The sequence below is a fragment of the Bufo gargarizans genome, chromosome 2 (assembly GCF_014858855.1).
Source record: "Bufo gargarizans isolate SCDJY-AF-19 chromosome 2, ASM1485885v1, whole genome shotgun sequence".
Taxonomy (NCBI): Eukaryota; Metazoa; Chordata; class Amphibia; order Anura; family Bufonidae; genus Bufo; species Bufo gargarizans.
Genome location: NC_058081.1, coordinates 506,089,507 through 506,103,230, shown reverse-complemented (window position 1 = coordinate 506,103,230; position 13,724 = coordinate 506,089,507). Strand labels below are relative to the sequence as shown.

Sequence of the window (13,724 nt, the reverse complement as noted above, 5' to 3'; positions counted from 1 at the left end):
GCCATCTCAGTAAACATGCTATGTGATTCTCAAGCCAAGGGTGGTATTGACAGTGTTTCCAAATAGAACTGAAACCTGTCCTGCTCAGAGTAGTTGTCACTTTTTAAGCACCCCTTGCTGCCCAGGTTATATCTATAATATATCATACCTACAAACTCCCCTGGAAGGTCTGGGAGAATACCAGAAAAAAGGAAGAGCAGATAAACCTTCATGGTTCTCTGATTCAACTCTCCTCCTTCCTGCTGTCCTTTCACTTCTGGATGCTACCACAAAAAAACATCCTAATACCAGGACTAGTATCAGGACATTGTTTGCGGCTGCGCTTGGAAGACAAGAAGACTGCAGGAAGGAGGAAAGATAACGCCACAGTCTTGTTTGAGGTGTGTAATAATTTTGGGGGACTGGTCTTCATTTTTTAGATCTGGTCTCGGATCTGTATTAGCTTGTGGGATTTGGTCTGGGGTCTGTTTTAGATTTAGATTTGTGATACAGTGGTTCATATGCACATCATGTGATTCGAATGCCATAGCTTTGGTGCATGTCCTATTAAAATGGAGGGGCATAAGGTTAAAAACTCCATGCTAAGTGCCACTAAAGGACCTCATACTCATTAGCCTAACTTGCTGAGAATGGTGGATTTAAGCCTGTAGTCTAATGTATACGGGGAGCTCCTGACTCTCGCCTGATGGTGCTGGAGAGAGATTAGGCCAAGTCAATTTTTTTCCATATCCTTTAGTTCTGTGTCTGGCAGCGGCTTTGTCCTCTCTCCCTATTGGCAGCACATGCATGCTCGGCTGCACCGAACTTGCATGTGTAGGGGCTAGTCAGATGGTCGTGAGCAGAGATAGATGTCAGTAGAACAATTGTTCGCTGTCAGCTACTGAATGTGTATGGCCACCTTTTGTATTTGTACTATATTAACATTAAAGTGGAATCCAGTTAGCAATGTAACAAAATAATTAAGATTTGTGTAATTGTTCCCTCAAGTCACGGTTATTTAATGTCTTACACAGGAGCCGTGGATACAAGGTAACACACCCAGCTGAAGCTATGTAAATTTTGAATGATGGTGGAGTGTTCATGGAAAGTGCTTGTGCTGTTAGTGTTTGCATCCCTGGGAATCCAGTACACAGCCATTAAGTCCATCAGGATGAACTTCATATCACCTTGCAGGAGCGTGACAGCCGAAAATCGCTGTGGAAACATCAAAGGTGACAAAATCACTTGTCTTGCTTTCTGTTGTGTACAAATTTTCACTGCTGATCAGAAATAGTTTTGTTGTAGCTTGTATTAGGCCTCATTCACACAGTCCGTGGAAACCCAGCCTGCCATCCTACTGAGTGCACAAGCACACGGCATTAGTTGCTATGACGCCGTGCGCTTCGTGCCGCTGTACAGTAATCAGGCAATCAGAATAACTCCCTGGATCAATGACCCCTCTCTAGTAGCTATAGCCTGTAATATTATTACGCTCCAGAAATACATCCAAGCCCCTCTTGAATTATTTTATTGTACTCACCATCACCACCTCCTCAGGCAGAGAGTTCCATAGTCTCACTGCTCTTACCGTAAAGAATCCTTTTCTATGTTTGTGTAGACACCTTCTTTCCTCGAGACACAGAGGATGTCCCCTCGTCACAGTCACAGTCCTGGGGATAAATAGCTGATGGGATAGATCTCTGTACTGACCCCTGATATATTTATACATAGTAATTAGATCTCCTCTCAGTCGTCTTTTTTCTAAAGGGAATAACCCTAATGTTGATAATCTTTCAGGGTACTGTAGTTGCCCCATTCCAGTTATTACTTTAGTTGCCCTCCTCTGAACCCTCCCTAGGTCTGCTATGTCTGCCTTGTTCACTGGAGCCCAGAACTGTACACAGTACTCCATGTGTGGTCTGACCAGTGATTTGTAAAGTGGTAGGACTATGTTCTCATCACGGGCATCTATGCCCCTTTTGATGCAACCCATTATCTTATTGGCCTTGGCAGCAGCTGCCTGACACTGGTTTTTACTGCTTAGTTTGCTGTTCACTAATATTCCTAAGTCCTTTTCCATGTCAGTGTTACCCAATGTTTTATCATTTAGTATGTACGGGTGACTTGCATTATTCCTTCCCATATGCATAACCTTACATTTGTCAGTGTTAAACCTCATCTGCCACTTCTCTGCCCAAGCCTCCAATCTATCCAGATCCCTCTGCAGTAGTAAACTGTCCTCTTCAGTGTTAATTACTTTACACAGTTTAGTGTCATCTGCAAAAATTGATACTTTACTATGAAGGCTTCTCCAAGATCATTAATAAATATATTGAAGAGAATAGGGCCCAATACTGACCCCTGAGGTACTCCACTAGTAACAGTGACCCAATCTGAGTGTGTACCGTTAATAACCACCCTCTGTTTTCTATCACTGAGTCAGTTACTTACCCACATACAGACATTTTCTCCCAGTCCAAGCATTTTAGTAATTTAAATGCTTTCTTTTTGTCATTTATTGCTCTCTTTACAATTCTATTTATCCATATTGGTATTTTCTTGTTCCTTACCCTTTTCTACCCATAAGGTATGTACCTCACAATTAGAAATAAGGATGGGTCACTATTTCCCAAGCTTCTCCGGACCTGCACATTTGTCAGGTCTATGGGTTAATACTAAGTCCAGTATGACAGTCCCTCTAATCGGGTCCTGAATCAGTTGGGAAAGCTAATTGTCTTTGGTTATTGTCAAGAACCAGTTTCCTTCATGAGGTCTACATCTTTCAGTTTCCCAGTCTATATCTGGGTAGTTGAAGTCCCCCATAATAATGACCTCGTGATTTGCTTTCTCATTTTCTGTGGACTCTGGTATATTAGGTGGTTTATAATAAACTCCTATTAGTATTTTATTATTGTTTTTGACTCCATGTATTTCTACCCACAGTGACTCCACATTTTCATGTCCCTCACTTATATCTTCTCGGACTGTGGGCTTTAGACAGGACTTTACATAAAGGCAGAGCCCTCTCCCTCTCCGGTTATGATGATCCTTTCTAAACAGACTGTAACCTTGTACATCAACTGCCCAGTCATAGCTATCATCCAGCCATGTCTCAGTTATTCCCACTATGTCATAGTCCTCCTCACACATAAGTTCAACAGTTTTATTAGGCTTCTGGCATTAGTGTACATACAATTAAGAGGATTTGGGATATTTTTCACACTACTCCTTTCCTGATGAACTCTTCTAGTGCCTCCTTCCATTCCTCCCCCAGTCTCACTACCTTGCCCCCGGTCTCTATCTGCACTATCTTCCCATCCTATTACGTAATTACCCTCCCCCCCAGTCCCTAGTTTAAACACTCTTCCAACCTTCTAGCCATCTTCTCCCCCAAAACAGCTGCACCTTCCCCACTGAGGTGCAGCCTATTCCTACCATAGAGCCTGTAGCTGACAGAGAAGTCGGCCCAATTCTCCAGGAACCAAAACCCCTCCTTCCTACACCAGTTCTTGAGCCACTTGTTAACCTCCCTAATCTCCTGCTGCCTTTCTTGTGTGGCTTGTGGTACAGGTAGTATTTCGGAAAACACTACCTTTGAGGTCCTTGCCCTAAGCTTATATGCAACAGACTGATAGGTCCTACAGGGGGTGGCCACGCTATTACAATATATAACCAAATTTTTCAAGGGTCGTGCGACCTAAGCGTGGCTTGAACCACCCACTGACTAATTTTTTATTTTAGGTGCATAAAAATTATATCTTTATTATTTCTATTTAAAAGTTGAACTCTAAATGTGATTAAAAGTCCTCAGAATGAGCGGTGAGACTATTGTATATGTTTATATACCCCTCTTGGTATATGTCACTGGATGGGATAGCTCCTGATACAGTTCTCAGGGCTTGCCCAAATCCCTATCTCTTTATAGCAACTTTATATTTAGTTGCACTATGTCTCTGCTATGAGGGCTCACTCCGCTCAGTCTGATTCTAAAATGTGTGCGCCCGCTTCCCTACATGTTTCGCCGAGCCTTCGGCGTCCTCAGGGGATATGCAGACCTGCATATCCCCTGAGGACGCCGAAGGCTCGGCGAAACATGTAGGGAAGCGGGCGCACACATTTTAGAATCAGACTGAGCGGAGTGAGCCCTCATAGCAGAGACATAGTGCAACTAAATATAAAGTTGCTATAAAGAGATAGGGATTTGGGCAAGCCCTGAGAACTGTATCAGGAGCTATCCCATCCAGTGACATATACCAAGAGGGGTATATAAACATATACAATAGTCTCACCGCTCATTCTGAGGACTTTTAATCACATTTAGAGTTCAACTTTTAAATAGAAATAATAAAGATATAATTTTTATGCACCTAAAATAAAAAATTAGTCAGTGGGTGGTTCAAGCCACGCTTAGGTCGCACGACCCTTGAAAAACTTGCCCTAAGCTTGTGACCTAAATCCCTAAAATCATTCTTAAAGGGATTTTCCGGGAATGATTCAAAATGACCGACAGAAACCTGTCCTATATTGTGAACAGAACTGGTTGGCTCCACTTGCAGAGCTGCTTAGGGGGGTGAGTGGAAGGGCCTTCACTTCTTTTACATTTTGTTATGCTGTGGCCTAGTGCTTAAAAAAATAATAATATGATGTTTGCCTGAAGCAATCTTCAGTCAATACGAAGAAATAGGTCAAAAGGAGAAAGTGAAAACAGACTTTTAGAAATGTTTGCAAATTTATTAAAAATTGAAAAATGTAATTTGGCATAGACATAAGTATTCAGAACCTCTGCTATGTCACTTGAGATTTAGCTATCCCTCCCATTTTTCTTGATAATCTTTGCAATGTCTCTACACCTTGATTAGAGTCCATCTGTGATTGGACATGATTTTTAAAATGTTGTCTTTATAAGGTCTCTACTGAATTCTCCCAAGAGCACACTGGCCTCTAATTCTTAAATGGATCAAGTTTAGATCAACCGGGACTCCTTTTAGAGCTGGCTTCCCCACCAAACTAAGTAATCAGTAAAAAAGGGCCTTGGTGAGGTTACTTTCACATCAGCGTTTTTGATGTACGGTTTTGAGATCCGGCATGGGATCTCAAAACCACAGTAAAACTCTTCCATTGTAATAATACAACCGGCTGCATTCATTCAGAATAGATCCCGGGTGTATTACAGTATATTGAAAATTAAGAAACCAAGGAAGTCAATGGGTGGCGAATCAATTTTTTTGTATCTGAAAAAAATGGATCTGGTGCCATTGACTTACATGGTTTTAGGTGCCGTATCCGGATTGGTCAGTTTCCCATGCCGCACACAAAAACGCTTGCAGCGATTTTGTGTCCAGCATGGGAACGCAACAAACCAGAATGAAATGTATTCGGGTGCACTCCGCTATTTGATATCTGCACATAGACCAACTAGACTCTTGGTCTATGTGCAGATTGATATCTGATTGGAGCTGACTTCTTATTTTCTCTTTTGCACATAAATGGTTAAACTATTCTTCCTTAGTGAAAATGACCAGTCCAGTCCACACCATGAGGGCCCCCCTGACCCTGAGGCGAGATTAGTAAATGTGGCCGGTGGTGGGGCCCCAGGCCACAGTTCAGCAGCAGACTGCAGACAGAGAGAACCCAACCCAACCCCTTATGTCTCCTGGGGCCGTCTGTCTCTATCCCCCACTAATTTATGAATGGATCTGATCATCTGGGGTTAATTATTAATTCGGGGTGACATGACCGACTGACCGGCCTAAATTTCTAATATAAAATAAAATCATTATGCGTGCTGCTTTTTGCTTTACCTACCTCCTCCCCTCCTGGCGCGGCAGTGGCAGGTCTCAGGTCTGGCTGTGTAAGGTAAGTACTAGGTGAGTGAGTCACTGGTGCCTTGGTCTGGTCACGTGAGGCTGACCACCTAATCACCACCTAATCCCTTTAGCTCCGGACCGGAGGCGGAGGCTTAGTCCCTGGACTCCCTGCTGCTGGCCTGGCTGCTCCGCCGTGGCACCACTCCAGGCTGCGGACGGTGAGTCACACACACACACCCTTTTACCACGTGACGGCGGGGGGGCGCCGACGCGCTTGCTAAGCAGTGCAGCCAGCGCTTGTAAGTTGTTCTGAAGACTGCTGCTGGCGCTGCTGCGCATAGTGTGTGAATCAGAATGGGATGTGGGACTGGGAGTCGGGACTCGGGAAACGGAGCTCCCTTCGGCCCCCAGGAGCAACTGGGCCCGGGGCAGCTGCCCCTTTTGCCCTGCAGCAAAGACTGCCCTGGCCGGATCCAGCATTCAAAATACCGGAATGCTGGAACTTTCCTTCTGGTCTGCGCATGCGCAGACTGAAAAAAATGTGAAAACAATTAATGCCAGATCCGTTTTTCCGGATGACACCGGAAAGACAGATCCTGCATTCCAATGCATTTGTCAGACAGATCAGTCTTACAAATGCCATTGGTTGGCATATGTTTTGACGGATCCGGCAGGCAGTTCCGGCGACGGGACTGCTTGCCGGATCACTCTGCCGCAAGTGTGAAAGTACCCTTAGACACCTGGTGGCCCATGGCCTGTGTATTCAGTGTTAGATATCTGGAGGTCAGTGGTATATGCAGGTTAGGCTCCTGATTGTCGGTGATATATTCATTGTTAGACACATGGTGGTTGTTTGTATATGTAGCATTAGACCAGGCATCCTCAAACTGCAGCCCTCCAGCTGTTTCAAAATTACAGCCTACAGCAGGGCATTGTGGGAGTTGTAGTTTTACAACAGCTGGAGGGCCGCAGTTTGAGGATGCCTGCATTAGACAATTGATGGCCAGTGCTATTTTCAGTGTTAAGCTGGCCATACACATTCAATATCTATTGTTCAGCAGAAGCTATCTCTCCCATCTCCAACATACACATACTGTCTGTGTATGCTATGTGGAGAGGGGAGAAAGCTACTGCCAGACAGTTCTGGTGGCAGCTTATCTCCCCAAAGAGCAAAAGGATGGGTCAAAAATATTAATTTCTCCTGATCCTTGTCTCCCTCAACAGATGATGAGTCGGAAGCTCCCCTCACACATCAGTGTGTCAGCCAAACCAGCCGTTCTTGGCCAACATTGACAATCCAGTACCCACTGGTACCAGATGTTAATTTTATTATTAAAATTAAAGGAATTGTCTCACTGCAGCAAATGACATGTATTAGCTTTCTCTAAATAATAAAAGGCACTTACTAATGTATTGTGATTGTCCATATTGCCTCCTCTGCTGGCTTGATTCATTTTTCAATCACATTACATACTGCTTGTTTCCATAGTCACAACCACCCTTCAATCCAGCAGCGGTGGTTGTGTTTGCATACTATAGGAAAAAGTGACGGCCTATGTGAGCTTCCACGGTCCCGGCCACCAGAGAGGACAGAGCTTTTTCCTATAGTGTGCAAGCATGTCCACCACTGCTGGATTGCACGGTGGTCGTAACATTAGTAAGTGCCTTGTATTAACTTTCACTACATGATAAATGCGGCTGCCACTTGCTGAAGTGAGACAACCTCTTTAATAAGTGTATAAGAGATCATTTCCAGTAAGTAAGAAGTAGAATTTTTGAGTGAATGCAATTACATTAAGTAGAATCAAGTAGAATAAAACAGAACAGAGAAGATAAGTACAAGTGTAGTAGTGATCTCCAGAGAAGTAGCTTGTAATAACATTCTCTTTGATCCTGTTCAATCTGTAACATTTCTGTACATCTTAGGCTACTTTCACATTTGCGCTTTCCCTTTCCGCTATTGAGATCCGTCATAGGATCTCAATAGCGGAAGAAAATACTTCAGTTTTGTCCCAATTCATTGTCAATGGGGACAAAACGGAACTGAACGAAACAGAGTGCACCAGAATGCATTCCGTTCTGTTGCATCCACATCGCGGACAGCGTTTTTCGGTCCGCGATGTGGTGCGGAGCAAGACTCACACTGTAAGAATAAAAATCAGTCTCCCATTGACTTTCAGTGGTGTACATGACGGATCCGTCTTGGCTATTTGAGATAATACAACCGGATCCGTTGAGAGCGGATGCAGATGGTTGTATTATCGTGACGGATACATTTTTGCTGATCCATGACGGATCCAGCGAAAGCGCTGGTGTGCAAGTAGCCTTACATCTCAGGATTTTGATGTCTTCTTCAGTTATTTTTGTGTTTTATTTGCATTGTGCTGCTACAGAAATGGCGCTTTTGGACATCATTTCCTCCCCATGTTGTTGACCTTGTACATTATTAACATTTTAGAGGCTGTAACTCCACAAACATCTAGTCAGATCATTAGTCTGGTCCCATAAAGAACAGCGGACTCCTCATTTCACTCCCTGTACATTTCTGTAGGACTCCTTCTGCAGTGTCCTCGCTTTATGACCGTACTGTTTATGCACTTATTGCCCTCCCCATTCTAATCATTAGCAGTTTCCGGGTTATTGTTCTTCTCACAGATTTACACAATGAAATGGAGATATAATAGGTACAAAGTAATTCTTATGAAAAATAAAAGTGCCAAGATTCTAGTTTATAATTTTTCACATGAATCCCTGGAGAGATGGTAGGGGGGGATCCAAAGCAGAAGTATATTGCTGGAGCTACGCACTTGTGCAGGAGCTGGGATAACCATGGGATAAACGCCTCTGGGGACAATCATGGGATAAACATCCCTGTGTTGCCAAATCAGAAGGTAGGGGTTGGCCTTGAGACCACTGCAAACAATCTGACCCTTCCCCATAGGGAAACATTGACGTTGCAACCAAATGTTTTCATAGTCTTAGCCTTACAGTTCCTTGCTGCAAAAAAAGGGACTATGCTTAGTAGAAAATAAAGACTGTCAACAGAGTGTATTAACATGATCATACCACAAGATGGAACTGTAGTTCAACTGGTGAATTATATTTTACCTAGAGACAGTAATTTTCATATATGCACTTTCATTTGTAGAAAATGCTGCAAGAGTTTTCTGTGAAGATGAGAATGGACAGGAGAGCAGAAAGCACATCCTTATACTTGCTACTGCCAGAAGTGGATCTTCATTTCTTGGGCAACTTTTTAACCAAAATCCAGATGTCTTCTATCTATATGAGCCTCTTTACCATGTACAGGGTATGTTTTCCAATGCCAATGGGCTGCCTACATTAGAGAGGAGATCACTTCTTGGGGCCTACAGAGACCTGCTGCATAACCTATATGACTGTGACTTCTATCTCCTGGAAAACTACATCAAGCCAGCCCCTAAAGATCACGTTACATCTTCACTTTTCAGAAGTGGAGCAAGTAAAGCCTTATGCTCTCCTCCTGTATGCAGCCAGTCACAGGAATTCGATGAAAGCAAATGTTTCACATTGTGTCGAAAGATAAACCTGACTTTGGCCTCTACAAGCTGTCGATCCTACAAAACCATGGCCATAAAAACCATCAGAATTCCTGAGATCAACCATATGAGGACTCTAGTGGAGGATCCAAGACTTAACCTTAAAATAGTTCACCTCGTCAGGGACCCCAGAGCAGTACTGGCCTCAAGATTAAGCACTTTTGGAGACATATATAGATCTTACCATATATGGAACTCATCAGGCCGAAAGCCTCACAACATTGACCTGTCAGCAATCAGGAACATATGTATGGATTACAGTAACTCAGTGGAAACTGCTTTCAGTAGACCTTCTTGGCTGAGAGGGAAGTATATACTGGTACGGCATGAAGATCTTGCTAAGGATCCTATCAAAAAAACCAAGGAAATCTACAACTTTGTTGGCCTCCATTGGAAGGAAGGTCTCTCGGCATGGATTGAGGAGAACACCAATGCAACAGTTCCTCCTAATCCTCACAAATATTCAACCATCCGAAAATCTGCAGAAACTGTGGAGAACTGGAGGCTACACTTGCATTTCAGTATAATTCAAACTGTGCAGATTATATGCAATACCACCCTGTCCCAACTTGGTTATCAAATGGTCGACTCCGTCCACCAGCTGAGAAACCTTTCTCATAGCCTTGTGGAACCAAGGGTATTTCTACCATTTATCTAATAAAAAAGTAAAAAAAGGAAAATTTGTGGTGTCAGCTGCAATTTCAAATCAACAGAGATTAATGGGATATCATGAGGGTCAAGTCTAGACAGGTTCGTATCAATGAACGACAAAATGTAAGGCTAATTTCACATCAGCATTGTGTTTCCGCATTTCTGTGCCATCGGAGGAGCAGAAAAATGGGGAAAAAACATTTTATTATGAGCATCAGTTGTGCTTTTTTTTTTTTTTTGTAATCCAGCACGTCACTTATTTTCTTTGTTCTGCTCCAACTGATGTGAACGCTGCCTTAGTTTTGACAAGCGAAAAAGTACAACAGACAGGACTCCCAACAGACAGTAACGGAAACCTGGTAGAACTGACACAAACAACACAAGTGATGCTTAAAATAACCCATTCAAACATGTAGTGAATACAAGGGATTTGTTTTTTCCCATTTTTCTGTTCCTCTGATGGAACACACAACGCTGATATAAACTCAGCCTAAGGGCTCATGCACACATCCGTATGGCCATGATGCCCGTATTGAGGACCGCTAACAGCGGACTCTGCAATATAAGGAACCAGCCATGTGCACTCCGTATCACAGATGCGGACCCTTTGACTTGAATGGGTCCACAATCTGCAAGCAACAGAGCGGAGTGGAGGCACAGATCGGAAGCCCAAGGAAGCACTGCAAAGCGCTTTTGTGGGTTTTTGGTCCATGCGTCCGCACCGCAAAAAAACGGAACATGTTCTATTTTTTTTGTGGTGCAGAATGTATTGTCAAGAGAATGGGCCCGCATCCGCAAACAACATGCACTCTAATGATGTTCTGTTTATATCAAATTGGAAAAAAGATCAGGCATTTTTTTGTAAAAGTTACAAATTACTTTATATTCAATTGTGTTTCCTTTTCCAATGTAACAGTATTTTCTATGTAATAGAAGCAGAGTATATGAATCTAATGCAGACTGTACAGAAGGGGTTCATGCAGGAATTTCCTTTCAGTTATTGCCTATTTATATTCCAACATATTTTACAGCGCTGTAAAGAGAGACTTCTCTAAAAGGCTACTACGAGATTAGGAAGGAACTCTACATGTACAGGATTCATCCACATCGCTTTTCGGAATTTATGATTATAACTAGCTGAAGGACCCGGCTTCGCTCTGCTATATTTAATCTATTTCATTTATTGTTTGTATGTGTCGTTAAAAGATATCAACACTATCTACTATAACAGTGACATCTACAGCACCCCGCCCCCAAAACAGTGACCTCCACAGCCCCCCACCCCTTAACACTGACCCCCACAGTGCCCCGTCCCTTAAAATTGGACCGCCACAGCAGCCCACCCCCTTATTTTTTACCTTTACAGCAGCCTTCCCTTTTAACAGTGACTTTCACAGCATACCACCCCCTTGACAGTGACCTCCACAGTGGCCTGCCACCTTAACAGTGTCCTTTATTGGATCGGGGACGTGTCCTTTTGAACAGCTCATTCTAAGGCCTCATTCACTCGTGCACACGACCGTGCCGTTTTTTGCGGTCCGCAAACCGCGGATCCGCAAAAAAACGGAAGGCGCCAGTGTTGCCTTCCGCAATTTGCGGAATGGAACGGGCGCCGGCAATATAAATGCCTATTCTTGCCTGCAAATCGCGGACAAGAGTAGGACATGTTATATTTTTTTGGCAGGGTCGCGGAACTGAGCCACAGATGCGGACAGCACACGGAGTGCTGTCCGCATCTTTTGCGGCCTGATTGAAATGAATGGGTCCGCATCCGAGCCGCCAAAACGGCGGCTCAGATGCGGACCCAAACAACGGCCGTGTGCATGAGGCCTAAGACAGCAGCGCTGTACTGTCTGAGTGTGATCTGCAGGGAGAAAGTCACCCTCCCTCTCACCTCTGAAGCTGACAGAAGTTGATTTTGAATAAGGCATTGGTGTACATTTTGGCCAAAGCGTAATAAGCCACTCACCATGTCAAGGTCGCCTTCATGAGTGGTCCCTAACACTAGTTCCTACCTTTTATGGGCCATGACAGCCACATAAAGTCCAGGGAGCGCAGGTACAGCATGCACGCCAAGCACACTCTGCTTTTAACCCCGTCCGGTGCCATTACAGCTTTTATAGAATCCAGGGATGCAAGTACTCACATGCATGCTGAGCCCACTTTATACTTCTCCTGGAGCCTAATGGCTACTGGTAGGTGCTGTATAAGCAGACTTAGTTTTATACTGACTTTAAAACCAGCCTCCAGGGGGCAGATTAACTGGACAGGTGTGCTTGACTGCTTGGAGATCGCCACGCCTCCAATACGTACTACAAAGAGAAAAATATGGAAAATTTCAGCCCGCACAACCCCTAGCAGGTGCAGATTGCTGTGGCGAAATAGAGATATAAATGTAAAAACACAAATGCAATGGCACTCTGCAACCAGCACTCTGCCCTGCCTTTATGCTGGATGTTGAATAAGGCATTGGTGTACATTTTGGCCAAAGCGTAATAAGCCACTCACCACATCAAGGTCGCCTTCATGAGTGGTCCCTAACACTAGTTCCTACCTTTTATGGGCCATGACAGCCACATAAAGTCCAGGGAGCGCAGGTACAGCATGCACGCCAAGCACACTCTGCTTTTAACCCCGTCCGGTGCCATTACAGCTTTCATCGGATCCAGGGATGCAAGTACTCACATGCATGCTGAGCCCACTTTATACTTCTCCTGGAGCCTAATGGCTACTGGTAAGTGCTGTATAAGCAGACTCAGTTTTATACTGACTTTAAAACCAGCCTCCAGGGGGCAGATTAACTGGAGGCGTGGCGATCTCCAAGCAGTCAAGCACACCTGTCCAGTTAATCTGCTTTTACATTTATATCTCTATTTCGCCACAGCAATCTGCACCTGCTAGGGGTTGTGCGGGCTGAAATTTTCCATATTTTTCTCTTTGTAGTACGTATTGGAGGCGTGGCGATCTCCAAGCAGTCAAGCACACCTGTCCAGTTAATATGCCCCCTGGAGGCTGGTTTTAAAGTCAGTATAAAACTGAGTCTGCTTATACAGCACCTACCAGTAGCCATTAGGCTCCAGGAGAAGTATAAAGTGGGCTCAGCATGCATGTGAGCGTTACAACTCAGAGGGCACATGTACAAATCAAGACATACTGTATAAGGGCTCATGCACGTGAACGTATTGCACACCGTAAATGGTGGGTCTGCAACAGACGGGTACTGGCTGTGTGCACTCTGTGCTGCGGATGCAGACTCACTGACTTGAATATGTCTGCGATCCGCGAGATACGACCGAAGATCAGATACCCACGGAAGCACTACTAAGCGCTTCCATGGGCTTTCAAGTCCATACTGCAAAAAGATATGTTCTATGTGTGGCCGTATCTTGCGTCCAAATATAGGATCTGCACCACAATACGGACTGCATAGGGTCGGTACTCGTGCACTGTGCTACTTGCGGTCCACATCACGAGCACTGAGCCAGTACGGTCGTGTGCATGAGCCCTAAAGCTATATACTATATACTATATACAAGTAAAACACAAGGGGTGGGGGCCCTGCTCGCAATAGCTTACAATCTGTGATTGTATATGATACTGTATCACAGGAATGCTCAACCTGCGGCCCTCCAGGTGTTGTAAAACTACAACTCCCACCATGCCCTGCTGCAGGCTGATAGCAGTAGGCTGTCCAGGAATGCTGGGAGCT

At 44.2% G+C, this 13,724-nt stretch overlaps 1 protein-coding gene across 1 annotated transcript; it reads left to right on the top strand.

The window, feature by feature from the left end:
* The first annotated feature begins 1,066 nt into the window (after nt 1-1,066).
* LOC122926092 (carbohydrate sulfotransferase 1-like) lies at nt 1,067-10,022 on the top strand. The gene is made up of 2 exons (XM_044277478.1): nt 1,067-1,211; nt 8,935-10,022. Exons 1-2 carry the CDS (start codon nt 1,067-1,069, stop codon nt 10,020-10,022), a joined length of 1,233 nt encoding a protein of 410 aa, XP_044133413.1.
* Nucleotides 10,023-13,724: the final 3,702 nt, after the last annotated feature.

Coding starts and splice junctions, on each gene's coding strand:
- LOC122926092 (XM_044277478.1), top strand. CDS start 1,067: ATGGTGGAGTGTTCATGGAAAGTGCTTGTGCTGTTAGTGTTTGCATCC. Junction 1,212..8,934: donor TCGCTGTGGAAACATCAAAG/GTGACAAAATCA, acceptor TTTCATTTGTAG/AAAATGCTGCAAGAGTTTTC.